Source organism: Rhopilema esculentum, chromosome 16, assembly GCF_057945365.1.
Source record: "Rhopilema esculentum isolate cy_ngs chromosome 16, ASM5794536v1, whole genome shotgun sequence".
NCBI classification, from domain to species: domain Eukaryota; kingdom Metazoa; phylum Cnidaria; class Scyphozoa; order Rhizostomeae; family Rhizostomatidae; genus Rhopilema; species Rhopilema esculentum.
The window spans coordinates 339214-354117 of record NC_142830.1 but is presented as its reverse complement, the minus strand read 5'-3'; the positions used below and the strand labels follow the sequence as shown (position 1 = coordinate 354117).

Here is a 14904-nt window from a genome sequence, read left to right as displayed (position 1 = left end):
AGAAGAACGAGAACCGTTTCTCCAACAATTTTCATAGTTCTGTTCAGTTTATAGCACACAAGGTTGCTTTTTAAAGCAGTGCCTTATTTTTCTTGATAATAGGAATGATAAAATATGGCAATATAAAAAATTTGTTCAGATTGCACAATCACACACAGAAAGTAATCAAGATGTGTGAAACCCTGCACACTGCCTATTTTCATATTAAAAAGACTGCTTATGCAAGCCTATCATTTGTGTGGTATGAATGGAGTTAGCAAACATGAAGTAGTAATTGTTTTCATTGCCCTAAATACATTGACATTCTGACTTCTGTGTAGACTTGGATTTAAACAAAAATCAGCAACTCTGTCAAATGGCAATTACTAACAATCACATAGGAAGACACAAAAAATTATGTTCAAAGAGAAACATTTAAAGTTGTACATCTTTTGAAAAGAAACATTTAATTTCAGAAAAATAGTACAGTAAAGCAAACAGCTCAATATTTGACCTATATGTGTCAGTTCATTCATTCATTTTAAATTCCACTACAAACAGATACTCTAGCATTAAACTACTTACAGCAATTATAATAAATACATGAAATGATAAACATAGAATATAACAAAGATTTGACACTACACTAGAGGATTTGCATGAAGGGGAATTCTTAAGGAGGAAATCTCTCAGTAGCAAAGATAATCGAGGAGAGAGCACCTCCATTCAAGATAATAATTTCAGAAACTGTATGTTTAAATTATGACTGTCTATAATACACTTTCAATAATTATTTTCAAAGAAGTAGGTTTTGAGCTTAGAACAAAAGACACTAAAAGATGGTGACCTTTTAATATTTACAGGAATGTCCAGCCCTTTGCTCCATAGTAGCTTACTGATGTGAGACCATATTGACTGGTGTTTTCAAGAGTTAGAAAGATATCATCGTTGCCAGCCTGTCTTGTACCATATTAATGAATGGGAGAGATTTTATGAACAGATTCATGTACAAAACATAGCAATTTTAACTGAAAAAGATTATGCAGCTTTAGGATTTTTATTTCGGAAAAGATAGGAGTAGAATGAGAAGTCAAGTGTTCAAAAGAAATTGCCCTTATAACCCTTTTTTGCAACAAGAACACTGGATTAATGTAAGATTCATATGTAAGACCCCAAACTAAAATTCCATATTGCAAAAAGGGTTAAAACAACAAATTGTAAAGACAGATTAGAACATCAACAGATGTGTGTGTTTAATCACTTGCATTATAGGCCCCATTCCTACTGCAGTGCATGGCAAAGCAATCTCATTTATTTAATAACAAAAACTGGCTAATTGAATACCATTTTCTAGAAAATTCTTAGCTTGAAACAATTCCTTTTCTAGGCAGCTCAAAATCATCCAGTTTAAAAAAAGGCAAAGGATCCGTGGTATATACAATTCAATTTGTTTTAAACTACTAAACTACTCAATTTTTTATTTAAACTGCAATTTTTCTTTCATGTTATTATTCTGTATCAAATTCTTAGGAAAATATTTCTTCATTGGATTTGATCATTGCAAGATGTTTTTATCTAAATAAATGTGTGATAAGCACAGCAAACATATTTTAAACTCCTTTACAAATTTGACATAGGGTAAGTGTTAAGATTAATATTCTTGAAAACAACCATTTCATAGATATTCCATCTTGCAACGAAATTCCAGAATTTATTTTGATTTGATGAGTCTTATTTGCAATGGTTTATATACACACTTTTTATCAAACATGCAAGTGGAATTTTCAGTTAAATCTATCTTTACACTACAAACATGATGGTTGGACACTGTTTTTAAAGATGCAACTTTGTTTGATTTTCCAAAGATTTTTGATTTGCTATTCTTAAAAAATTGATTTCCAAGAAAAAACAATCTGTTGCTTTTTGTTTCTTGTTTTTGATAATTTCTGAATTTTATTTATTGGATTATAAGTGGAGTATGATGGCAGCTGTAACTTACACAGTGACAAAACCAGAGTTGACTGTAATTCTCCTCAGTTGCTTGAGTTGATACCTAAACCAGTTTTATTGCGTCCATTACACAACTCAAGCATTCAATGTGAAGGAAATTGTCCTAGGAAAGGGGTATTGAATTAGAAGAAGATTAATGAAAAAGAATGTTCCTGCATCTTTACGTTGAATGTGTCTTGCAGGATGATGATGATTATGAACCAGAAGAGGATGATGACAGTCTTCTGTCCTCTGTTGGTAAGAGCTCATTGAAGTAAATATGCTGTGACCAGTAATTAACATTTTCATTCAAAGGCAGATGATTCCCTAAAAATTTGAAAATTTTGCTAGAAAGTAGAAATCATGGTAAATGTAGTTATGAATAAACAGGTATGTCTAGGGAACATTAAAAATTGTATTTTTTGGAAAAGTTGTCCTAAATAGACACAATGCTCAATCAACGATCACTTAACAAGTTGTTTCATAATTTGGCCTATTTTGTAACCTTTAACTGTTCTGGTACAGAACCTTTTTTGGTGAGCTCAACATGTTGTTCAATTTTAAGATTTTTAGGAATTATTAGTTGTTTGCATTTAATAGATGCCAAGGCTGTTCCTTCCTCCGCAAGTCGAAATGCTGAAAGTGTTGAAAAGACAGCAATAGTAAGTGATCTGCATCATTTTTGTTTTTAGATCATCATAAGGAATATTCAATATTTCTAATTGAAAATATAGAGAAAAATCAAGGAATTTACCTTTTACTTTGCAACTTTTGCAGCCTTACATATATATATATATAAAATTTTGACAAGAAGATAGATCCAATTTCAAAAGAAGTTATGTAGAATATGTTTAGGTTGCAATTATTACCTTTTTAGAAGTTTGACTTATTGTACTAATACCAGACCAGCATCATATTGAATATATTATTAAGCACAGAAAAAGTTTGCCTCAAGTAATGGCCCATTCAAAAACAAGGCAGCATCACAGCTGACACATTCTTGCATTTCAGATCAGATTAGGTTAATGTAGCTCTTGCATTTACATATTTAAGGGTAACAATTAAGGCCTCTCTAATGTTTTTGCTATTTTTATTTTACTGTTTTTGATACCATCTTTGTAGGTTTTTACTGGGATTATGATGAAAGCAAACATTTTTTGATAGAAGTTTAAAATTTCTCTGTGATCGATATCATATGATATTTTGTTTTCCATATCAGGACGAATTTGGGGCAAAGGATTACAGAAATGTTGCAGAGTTAAAGCAAGACCACGATCTTAGGCCACTCTGGGTGGTAAGTTGTGTTATACCTTAGCACTCAGCTGCTGAATCATTTTAGGTTTTACAAACATTTATTGATGCTTGGTTGTACAAACATATTATTCTGACAAGTGTTATTATTTCCTCTTGATTTTGTACAAATATTTGAAGTAAACAACTCTTTAACTATTTTTCAGTCATAAGATTATTTTTGTTCCTAGGCACCAGATGGGCATATTTTTCTAGAGTCGTTTTCTCCTGTGTACAAGCATGCTCATGACTTTCTGATTGCAATAGCTGAGGTAATTCACTTTCTTCAGTTCCTAAACGTATTTTCTCAATACTTGAAGTAAGCAAGTATAAATAAGCTTTTGCTGAAGTGTATCTATACAAACTAGTACCCTTAGAGCAGCAAGCAGCTGGTAATGCCCTTGTTAAGGGCTAAGTAGCTTAGTAAGTTGCAGTAGCATTGGTATTGCCCACCAAGATACAAAGCCTAAGCACATGGAATTTCTGCCATATCCTAGATTTGTCATTGTGCTTGATAAACAACTTTTCAAAAACACTAAGCAATTAAATTCAGTATTTTATTGCGATGCTGGATAATGTGAAATTTCCTATTAGTGGCTGCGAAATTTCCTATTGATAAATCAAACATGAAGTTTCTATTTTCCATGCCACGGAAAGGTAAGTTTTCTATGGTCACTTTGATATATAAGATGGATTAAATCTGCAGATGTTTTTCATGGTATACAAGAAATTGATTCTTTGGGATCAGTGCTGGTATCGTTAGTGCCTACTGGTGAGCTTGCAGTGCCAGGTACTGGAAATTGAGTCTGAATCTCCCTTTGGTATGGATGGCGTGATACGTCATGATGTACCACGCCACTTGGTGCAATATTAATCTGTTGGAAAGGCATCAGCTGCATTCCGAATTGTGCCTCAAAGATGATTTGTTGAATCTTCACTTTTACAAACTCTTTACATCTATTGTCTTTAATATTACGAAGACTGGCAGCAACATGCTGACCAAAAATCTCATCTGCATTTGCTACCTTGCTGCTCCTAGCAGCAAGAATTGACATCGCTTCATTAATAGCAACACTGCTCTTGCTTCCATTATCCTTTTTCCTTTTTTTGTCATTTGCAAAATAATGTAGAGTCGATCTTCTGTTTGGTTCTTCTTCAATTCTCATGCTATTGTCGGGAAGATCGTATTGAAATTCTTCAGCCTCAAAGCTCTCGATTATTGGACATTCTGCTTCATCTTCCTCGTTGTTATCGTTGACTACCATCTGAGGGTTGAGAATTAGGCTGTGAATTTCTTTAAAAGATAGTTTAAAGGGTCATAAATGCCTAAAGCAGATATATTAAAGCACCACTAGTATGTTCAACAGCAAATAAGGGCATATGTCTCTGATAAAGGGTATGTCTACAGGTATGCAGGGCAAAATATTGATATTTATTAAATCTAAATTATTTTGGAATCATATTACATAATATTGGGTCCTTCGTCGTTTAGCTTTGTTCCTGACAATTTTCATATTATTACTCATGCAAGATTCACAGAATCCAGCGGGCAGCAAATTCTGTCTTTCTTCTTTCTTACACATGTCTATTGCAGTTTTTATGAAGCCGGTCTTAAAATAAACATGTTATAAACCCGGCTCATCCTTTGCTCGATTTGCAGAAGTTTAATGCGGGCTATTTTCAGTAGTGCGAGAACTCGAATAAAAATCTGTGGGAATACACAGTACTCTTGAAAGTAGGGAGAATAAGTGAAGGAGGGATCTTTAAGAGCCAGTACCCCTCTTTTTCAGTGGCTCTTTTAGAAAGGGCGACAATCTTTGGCAAATTTAGTCCAATAATAAGATGTTTGTTTTTGGAAGCCCAGGTAAAAGTTTTATGTGATTTCGAAAAACAAGATCCCTTTTCTTTTGAAAAACAAACGCCCTTGACGTTGGGTAACCTTCTAGTTGTTCCCCATTTTTTTTGAAAGCAGGAATGTTGAAATCAAAACAATTTTTCAAATTATCAGGGGAAGGGGTTGGCGCTGGGCACATCTAATGTCTTCTAGATTAGCACTTACATTTAAAAAAAATAATATGTGGTGGCATTTGAAGGTGAAAACAGCGAAATTATTGGACATTCGTAAAGCTTGAAGCAAATAACTGAAACTGAGGTAATGCACGTAAATGTGTGATATCCATAGTTAATTTAATACGCACAGACGGAGATGTTGTTTTCCGCTGACTAATAGTGTTGCGTAGAAACATCATTGATTGGAAGTGAGGCCATTTTGAATTTTTAAGCCCTTCACCTTCAGCTGTACCTTTTGTTAAGCTTTTTTGCAGCTCTTTTGTAAAATAGGTACGCAGAATGTTTATCTTTCTCTTCACGTCTTGTTCTAAAAGAAAAGTTTTGCTAAAACGAATTTGAAGCTCGTGTTATTGCTCTGGTAAGTGGAGAATGAAAAATGATTAGAAAAAGCTGTGAAAACAGAAGGATCAAATTTTGCACGTATTTTGCTCTAATTTTACTCAAAATATTTGCAAAGTTTTTCGTAATAATTGATGACGTAAGGATTGCACTTTCGAAAAAATTTGAGTGGAAAGTATGATTGAGAACAATTGTGAAATTAAACAAAGAATGAACTGTGCATTTGTTCGAATTTTGTTTTAAAGAAAATTGACAATGTAGATACAAAGATAAATCATTTCAGTGCAACCAAAGATGGTTTTGGCCCCCCCCCCCTCGAGTTTGCTCGTCTCGCTTTGGTCCTTTAACCAAGTTGTTTTTTCAGCCCCTTGAAGCAGGGGGGATGCCGTCCTAAAAAGTTAGGAAGGGGGGGACGTGCTGCAGGCAACATCTAGAAGCAACACCGAAGACCACACCAATGGTTACACGTTATATACTTCTATTTATGTTAACGATGCTCTGTTGTGTTATGATGTCATTCAAACTATTAACCGACTGGTAGGAAGTTGCTCATGCATCGCAAATCAGTAGCAGAAGAAAGGGTTAGTTCCCATTGTCAAGCAATGAATTCGCCAAACCAAACTTTAACTGGCTTGTAAAAGCAAGGGCAACCCTTCTTGAATGATAAAATGAAATGGGCAAAAAGATATTGCGCTACATTCATATCATGGATTACCAAGTCTTATTCCTCTTCCCGTTCATTGCTTGGATATCTGTCGTCATCGTAATACGTTTCTGGTATCAGGCAATATTTCAGATGTTGAAGCAGTGGGAAAGAGTTAACAATATTAAGAAAAAACAGAGATATCAGGAAAAAAGATACAATAACAACTAAAGGAAGTTTACAAACAAGAGAACGCAGAAGAAAATATATGACAACATTTTGGAAGAATAGTGGTCATCAAGCATAGAAATGGACAACCATGTAAGTTGAGGACTTGCAAAAGCCACGTCTGAAGTTTCATTTGGGTGCTAAAACCAACGGAAGAGGTTGAGAGTGGGATGTACGTGGGAGTTGGTACATCGCTTACAATTGAATGTCGTAAAGTACCTTCGAAAGCGATGCTGAGCGAAGTTCAGTGCCAGATAGAAACAAAATTTTTCGTAAATCGATACGTTTGAACGAGACTTTGGATTTTTGTCTGAACTTCATTAACAGTTTTGCTGGACCTCAAAGGAGAATTGATGGATTGTACTGCTCGAATCAAGTCATTCATTGACTTGCTAAATTTTTTATCATGTATATAAATCCTTTTGTTATCATGTAATTCCTTTTGTTACCATGTAACAGGCACTGCGGAGCAGGAGGCTTGGGGCGCTTTAGCTATTTTTTGCAGAAAATGCAAAATATTAAGAAGTGAATCACCAGTAAAGCCTCTTTTTATTCGGTTTTAGCCCCGCACTTTTTAGACCCCCCACTTTTCTCAACGCTCCGCGGTGTCTGTGTAATCTTTGATAAATCTTTTGAAGTCTTTGAAAACAAATAAGATTACCAAGCACAATCAACCAAAGTTTGAAGACAGTTCATAATTTCGATTTTGAGCATTCATCGTTTATCAGTTTTTCGGTTCTACAGTTCCAATTTACCAACCAGCTTGATAGAGAGAATTGATAATCTTGTTGTGGCTTAGTTATATTGTTTAGTTACACTCATTTTTTTATAAGAAACTGGCTATAAGAAACGAGTACTGGACAGTCAGAAAAATTTAAGAAACTATTAAATCGTGATAAAACTGAGAACAATGAAATTTTTGTAAAATCCAAGAACAAGATTGCCCTGTTGGCCTTGAACTTAAGACACAAGGGATAAATATATACTTCCCACATCTAAATACAGCATGCTCGGTATCCCCAGCTACAATCCTTTGTTTAAAAGCCATTAAAAAACTTGGTACGGTCGATACCGGTGGGATCCCCATTTGTGGACGATAACCAATCAAAACTCTTGTAACTAAAATTGCTCTACTACTGGAACGGAAGCGAATCTCTTGACGTGATTTAGTACACGAACATTTTATAACATCATTCGTAACATCATAATTAAGAAACTCTTAAGAAATAATGAGTATTGAAATTTCCAAAACATTAATAAACTGGAGTACTCAACAGGTAAATACGACATACCGCAGGGGAAGCAAAGTTTGTCTTGGCCCCCAAACCCCCCCACCCCCTTTTGCGCTTGTGTCATGCCAAAGAGGGATCTCATCTCAAGATTGACTAGAATCGTGGGGAATTTAAAAAGTGCCCCGGTCCTTTAATTTTTCGAAAGGAGACAGTTTGTCACCATACGGTTTTTCACGGGGCTTGTTTCCCGAGGATTTAATCCAATACACCCCCCCCCCCCCCTCCTCTCGCGACAGTTCCGTTCTTGGGCTCACATTTCAGGTACTTGAATAGAGTTGGATACTTACCTGACATTGAGAAATGTTGTCCCAGTTTGAACAGGCTCCTTTCTTTCGCATCTTTGTTACGGTAGAGCGGGGAAGCTGCGTCCCATAAGCTTTTTTCTTGCCTCCACAACCCAATGAACTCCTCTGTGAGCTCGATTCGCTGTGCTTTTGCGGCCATTCTTGTTGCCAGCGTGTCTTTGGTTGGAAGGAAATTACACGAAACGAACCTGCTGTTCAAAGATTTGAGTCGTCAGAGGAACAATAAGGATTTAGATTACACAATGGAAGTTGTGGCAACGTTTGAAGTCTCCCTACATTTAATTGGTTAAAATTAAATGGATCGCTGAGTACTGGACAATGGAGATGTTTATACCTGTTTCAACAAATTGGAAGCTGTCCTCAACTTTCATTTGTGTGCACGATCAAATTGTTTTAATTTGGTGTCCAAGTGAACGCTTGAAATGCCATATAAACTTCAAAAGTCACATTCAATACGTATGATGCTAAGGAGAGGCTTCAACCATTTCGTTTGGAGGGTATGGGCGCTCGTTGTGTAGCACAACTTGTTTTGTTTGAAAATTACCTCAGGGGGGACTTGACTAAGTAAGTGACGGGGGTGTACTGCAAACTTTTTTGCACCCTGAACCTGTCCCTTAAAAAGATTGCGAAAAGCATACCCTGTCCTGTAAAAAGTATAACAAAAATACGGCACAATTATGCCAAAGTATACCCGATCTCTTGATATTTACCCAGGGGCGTCGTGGGTAGTGACTAGGAGGGGGCATAGCTTGCAAAGTTTTCGACAAAAGGTTTCAATTAAAATTATGACGTCGTCAAGCGCATGCGCAGTTTTAAAATACAGAAAGATACGGCAAACAATATTTATCTTTTGATTTCAATGAGTCAGTCAGAGAAAAGCCAGCATCCGTATTCGAACATTGGTTAATCATAATCATCAGCAATCAGTATCTGTGATGAAGAGTAAAACTCGCAATGGGACTGATAATTAATGTATTAAGATTCTAATGATTCGAAATGGACGACTTTCAGCGCATGAGAAGTCTCCTTAGCAATGGCGTGTCAGAAAACTTGCCGATTACTTCATCATGACTGATTCTGTGACTGAGTGTCAAACAGTCAAGCTTGACATTTGTTTAACCTCTCTTCATCGCAGTCGCAACCTGTTTTTTACACATTTAGGCTTTAGAAAGGTGCACTCGCATTTAGTACACCAGCTGGCAAGCCCCTGCTGGTGTACCACTATCAAATGTTACTGAAACATGCTCATTCTAAAAACTCTTAGACAGAGTTAGCTATTGTCACAATTTCTTTCCTACAATTTTTTTTAATTTTGATACCCTGTCCCAGAATTTTGATGCAACTAATAAAACCCTGTCTCATAAATTTAATCTAAAAAGGATACCGTTTTCCGCAGCATGTCCCGTCAGGTCAAGTATGAGAGTGCCCCGGGGGGAACTACACCCATCTTTTTATAAGAAACTCGCCGTATGGAACGAGCCATGGGCAATATTGAATGCCTTAGTAACCATTTCTTCAGATTTTCAGATGCTCTTCGACGAATTTGAGCATCGCAGAAGTAAAAAAACTTGATCTTGTCTCTCTCGCTTCCTAATCCTTTCTCCCTTTCCCTTGTTAGGGCCTAGCTATAGGCTCATGAGCCTTCCCCTAACATTATCAACTAAAAAAATAAATTGCCAACTGCAATTCTGTTGTACCTACAATATGGGCAGCTTGTGACGAAAAATGTTTATCTATAAATGTCTGGAAATTGTTATTCTTATTTTTGTCTTTTTGGCTTGGGCAATTTAAGAGTAGTTGTTTAAATTTTGATGATTTGTGTTTCATAGTATATTTTTCATCATGAATAAATCAAATAAAAGAAGTTTGAGAAAGGATTTTTTCCGTGAAGTGCCTTTGTAATAGTCCCTTTGCTGCGATACTCGTATGGTATGTTCGAGATTTTTCAGATGTAAAAAAACCAAAAGAAAAGAATTCCATCTTACTTTTTAACTTCACAGGTTATCTCTACTGTTGCCCCTACTCTTTCCCCCTAGAGAAAAAAATTGGTTTCAAAATATTTGAAAATAGCGTTTTTCCGTATGCAGAAACATTTCTTTATTGAGTTTTTTTTAGTTCCTTTGTTAAATGACGTTTTGTTGTTGCTCTTAGTTTTACTGTTGTTATAAAAATCTAATTTCATGCTTTTGTTTCAGCCTGTTTGCAGGCCAGAATTTATTCATGAATACAGGTATTTGAAAACATCGTTATTTTGTCCAACTTTTATTTCAGAGTTTGCAAAGGAAACCAATTTAATGGATAGTGTTTGTTAGAAAGTTTCTCGTTCTATTTCTCGTATCTCAGGGCAGAAACAATAAAGACACTTTCCAGAGCGTTTTACTTTTTTTATTCAGCATTATTCATATGGGCCTTTATCGACCATTCGGTTACTTGTTATTGGCTACGGCAAATCCAGGAGTTATTTTCCACCACTCCACCTGCCTACGCTAAGGAGTGGTTGTTTCTTTACACTATGACCTTTCTCTTGGATCTCCTGTCATATGTTTTACGCCAATATGTGTTTCCATCAATACCATATAAGGCAAAAAACCTTGGCTCTTGACCTATGCACGCTCTTATCATGTATATGCATTGTTTTCTATAACGATGCTGATCTGTGACCTTGCACATATCACATGCTTCATTCTATTATTTCCTATTCATACGCGGGGGATATCTCCACTACCTAAACTTCAAAACAGCTTTTGCTAGAATGGTTTGTGAAAAGTGTAATTAAATATAAAAATGAGATTGTTTGAGTGTCATTTTTGCTTTTTTAGACTAACTGCTTATTCTCTGTACGCTGCTGTTTCCGTTGGTCTCCAGGTATTTTGCTATGCTATTTTGGTTTCAAGAAGTTTCAAGAATAATTTTGTTAAGGACTTTGTTTGATAAAAACTTCAGTCACTTTTTGGACATTTTGGTCACCACACAAATCATATTTCTAGACATTTTTTATTTTTACGATTGCTTTTCTGTTGATAATCTTTAGCACATTCAAAGTCTTCTGGAGTTCATTAAATTTGATTCTACAAAAAGTGTTTCAGTACGTCTTGTAATTTTTGAGGTTTATTTTTCCTACAGTTCTTTATTCAACAATTTTGTCGTCAATATATAGAATCCTTTGCAGGCCCAGAAGGGAAGTAATTGTGGTAGCCTCTCGATTTGTCAAATTTACTTTTAATTTCTTCTGTTGGAACTTTCTTAATTTTTCAATGATCTCCAGACAAATGATATCATTGAGTATCTACAAAGGCTAAGCAAGACAACAGTACCTGATGGAATTATTCAATTTATAAAGGTAAAGATTTATAGTTATTCACTTCAAATTATTCACTGCCATTCCCAGTAATGAAGGACTCTTTATTTTTGTTTTGGTTACCTAAAATCACCCTCTTATTTTGCTTTAAATACTGACTTCCAGACCTCGTTTTCATCTGGCATCAAGTCTTATTCTATATTCTATATCTCATCATAAATTTCTTCTCCCCTCGTCTGCATTTTAGCTTTGCACTCTCAGCTATGGAAAGGTGAAGTTGCTTCTCAAACACAATCGCTATTATGTCGAAAGCAGTTTTCCGGTATTTTTTAAAAACATTTTCAGAATTTTTCAATCTTAGTATTTTTGTGCTACTCTTGGCTTTTCTATGAATGTGTTGTTTTACATTCCCCCACAGCCAGCATAACATATTTGTTGGTACAAGTCATCGAGAGTAATAGCATAAGCAGCTATTTTCTCTCAAGTTCATAATAATTCACTTGACATTAAAAAGCTACAACTGCCTAATTAGTTTGCTTGGGGTATTGACAAATGGCGTACATTTTTATTTTTTTTCCGAGCAATTCAATTTACTGTTTTTGTATGAGCCATAAATTAATTTACCTTGATTTTGAACAGTCATCAATATGAATATATGAAGAAATGAAGGCCCTAAGTAATAATAAACAAAATATCCATCCGAATGACTTACGTATTTATTGTTTAATTGCAATTATTAAAATAAAACTAAAAGATTCTGGCTAAAGAAGAAATATTTATTTCTTAAAATAATTCATGCTTTATTTAAATATTCTAGATTTGAAGATGACAATAGCTAAATAGAGATTTCAAAATTGCTTATAAACAGAATCAAGCTGTTGATTGGTGATTTTTGAGAAGAGCAATTTTCATAAAGATTTTCCGGTTTATTGTAGCATTTTCATTAGCAAGTCTAATTTTGATTTCAGGATGTTCTTCAAAAACTTTTGAAAGATCCAGTAGTCCAAAACTGCAGGTTGGTTTCGTCCATATCCTTTGTTTTCTGTTTGGTTTCTTTAACAAGTTTTCTGTTTGTTTGATTTCATAAATTATCTATTTCGTTGAGTTGGCATGTATTTTTCATGATTTCACTCATTTTCTATTTGGTTGCTTTCACATTTTTCTGTTTGGTTGATATCACATGTTTCTTGTTAGGCTGAATTAACATTTTTTCTGTTTGGTTGATTTTATATGTTTTCTGTTTGGTTGATTTTATATGTTTTCTGTTTGGTTGATTTCATTTTTTTCTGTTTGGTTGATTTCACATGTTTTCTGTTTGGTTGATTTCGCATGTTTTCTGTTTGGTTGATTTTATATGTTTTCTGTTTGGTTGATTTCGCATGTTTTCTGTTTGGTTGATTTTATATGTTTTCTGTTTGATTGATTTCACATGTTTTCTGTTTGGTTGATTTTATATGTTTTCTGTTTGGTTGATTTTATATGTTTTCTGTTTGATTGATTTCGCATGTTTTCTGTTTGGTTGATTTCGCATGTTTTCTGTTTGGTTGATTTCACATGTTTTCTGTTTGGTTGATTTCGCATGTTTTCTGTTTGGTTGATTTTATATGTTTTCTGTTTGGTTGATTTCGCATGTTTTCTGTTTGGCTGATTTTCTATGTTTTCTGTTTGGTTGATTTCACATGTTTTCTGTTTGGTTGATTTCGCATGTTTTCTGTTTGGTTGATTTTATATGTTTTCTGTTTGGTTGATTTCGCATGTTTTCTGTTTGGTTGATTTCACATGTTTTCTGTTTGGTTGATTTTATATCTTTTCTGTTTTGTTGATTTCACTTGTTTTCCGTTTGGTTGATTTCATTTTTTTTTCTGTTTGGTTGATTTCGCATGTTTTCTGTTTGTTTGATTTGACATGTTTTCTGTTTGGTTGATTTCACATGTTTTCCGTTTGGTTGATTTCACAAGTTTCTTGCTAGGCTGAGTTAGCATTTCTTTGTGTTTGGTTGATTTCATACATTTTATAATAACGGTAATGATATAATTGTAATACGAATACTTAAACAGGATAATAACGCTACAGCGGATCTGGACTGCTATTAATTTTATAGAAATGCTAATGAAAGTATTTTGATGTACGTCAATACATTTGTTTGATGCTTTTTTATGTCGTGAAAAGGAGATCCAAGCATGTCTGTTCTTTGAGGTTAACCTAGTCTTTCACTCCCGATCCTCAGTCCATTAATTGGCTCATTTTATTCTATAGCGAAATCAATAAGTCACGAGCGCTATTTGATTTTTACAGGAAACGTTTTGATGTAGATGAAAAGGAAGTGTTGGTGTCTTCAAAATTTAAAAGCAAGTCTGCATTGAAGGTACTGCATAAGCTTGACACGCCCAGCTGTTTAGCCTTTACACTTCAATCTTGACGCAATTTTGTTGCCACTGTGTCTTCAGGGAAACCAACATGCTTCGTTATTTGCAGAATATCCCCTTCTAAAATGAGCCCGAAGAGATAATATGACACAGCAGATTCGACTAATTCACGTTGACTATTCACATTACTTATCTACAAGAAAAGTAAATAAGTTTTATATATGGCTGAATTTTAAGCATTGATAGATAAGCACTGATAGATAAGCTTACAATAGATTTGCTCTCCAAGTCCTCGTATTTTTTTCAAAATAAAGAATTATTCATTATCAGGCAATCTCAAGTGCAAGGAAAAAATGAGCTTTCATATGCCTTGATAATTTGATTAAACCAACATTTTTGAACGAAAGGAATGCAATAAAAATAGACTCATTTTGGATAACTGCATTTGTCACTTTTTTCCTTCATGTCACTTTTCTCGCAGCTCAACAAACCGGTCCCAAAGGCCCAGGACGCAGACGCAAAACTATCTGAAAACGCTTCAAAAGAATCGGTAAGAAAACCATACAAAGTGGTTATCAGTTAAAACCATTACCCATTGGAAAACCATTACCCATTGGAAGAAAAGTGCTTATTGCTGCCATTAATCAAGATGTTAATATGCAGTCGATGCAATTTCAATGAAATTTAGATACTCGAGGGAGTTTGTTTAAAAAGGACTATTTAAGGGAGTGGTCTGCCAACTTATTGCTGCAAATATTAGAGGTTTGTGTCTTCAGGAATCTTGTTCCAAGATTTGTAGTTGGATATTCATTTTTAAAAATTTCTAGTGATTGCTAAAATTTCTAAAAATTTCTCGAAAATATTTAAAGTTGAATATCTAGAAAAGGCTGAAGTTACTAAATGTATTTTTGAAATTATTTTATCAAACAAAATGGTTGACGTATTTCAGGCTTAAAGAAGGATAAATCCTAGCAGTAAAAGACAGCCAACTCCTTTATGGTTATAACAGTAGTTGGCATTGTTTGCTTAGGGAACACCAAAGAAAGCAGCATTGACTAACATCCAGAATTGCGTTTTTCAGCATCCATGAAGCTCATTGTAATTA

General features: G+C 34.7%; 2 protein-coding genes across 2 annotated transcripts in view; one reads left to right on the top strand and one right to left on the bottom strand.

Moving 5' to 3' along the window:
• LOC135682773 (general transcription and DNA repair factor IIH helicase/translocase subunit XPB) overlaps window positions 1-14904 on the top strand; it is a 36817-nt gene that overhangs the window by 3189 nt on the left and 18724 nt on the right. Inside the window, exons 2-13 of the mRNA XM_065197799.2 lie at window positions 1367-1410; window positions 2172-2226; window positions 2569-2630; window positions 3188-3262; window positions 3450-3530; window positions 10331-10365; window positions 10955-11000; window positions 11401-11475; window positions 11681-11755; window positions 12402-12448; window positions 13729-13798; window positions 14281-14349. Coding sequence (XP_065053871.2) covers window positions 1367-1410; window positions 2172-2226; window positions 2569-2630; window positions 3188-3262; window positions 3450-3530; window positions 10331-10365; window positions 10955-11000; window positions 11401-11475; window positions 11681-11755; window positions 12402-12448; window positions 13729-13798; window positions 14281-14349 — 734 coding nt within the window. The remainder of the gene's footprint in view (window positions 1-1366; window positions 1411-2171; window positions 2227-2568; window positions 2631-3187; window positions 3263-3449; window positions 3531-10330; window positions 10366-10954; window positions 11001-11400; window positions 11476-11680; window positions 11756-12401; window positions 12449-13728; window positions 13799-14280; window positions 14350-14904) is intronic.
• LOC135682780 (uncharacterized) lies at window positions 1441-8837 on the bottom strand. Its single transcript, XM_065197817.2, has 3 exons — window positions 8118-8837; window positions 5457-5635; window positions 1441-4523 (listed from the first exon to the last, which is right to left on the bottom strand). The coding sequence occupies exons 1-3, from the start codon at window positions 8272-8274 to the stop codon at window positions 3972-3974; spliced, it is 888 nt and encodes a 295-aa protein (XP_065053889.2). The 5' UTR covers window positions 8275-8837; the 3' UTR covers window positions 1441-3971.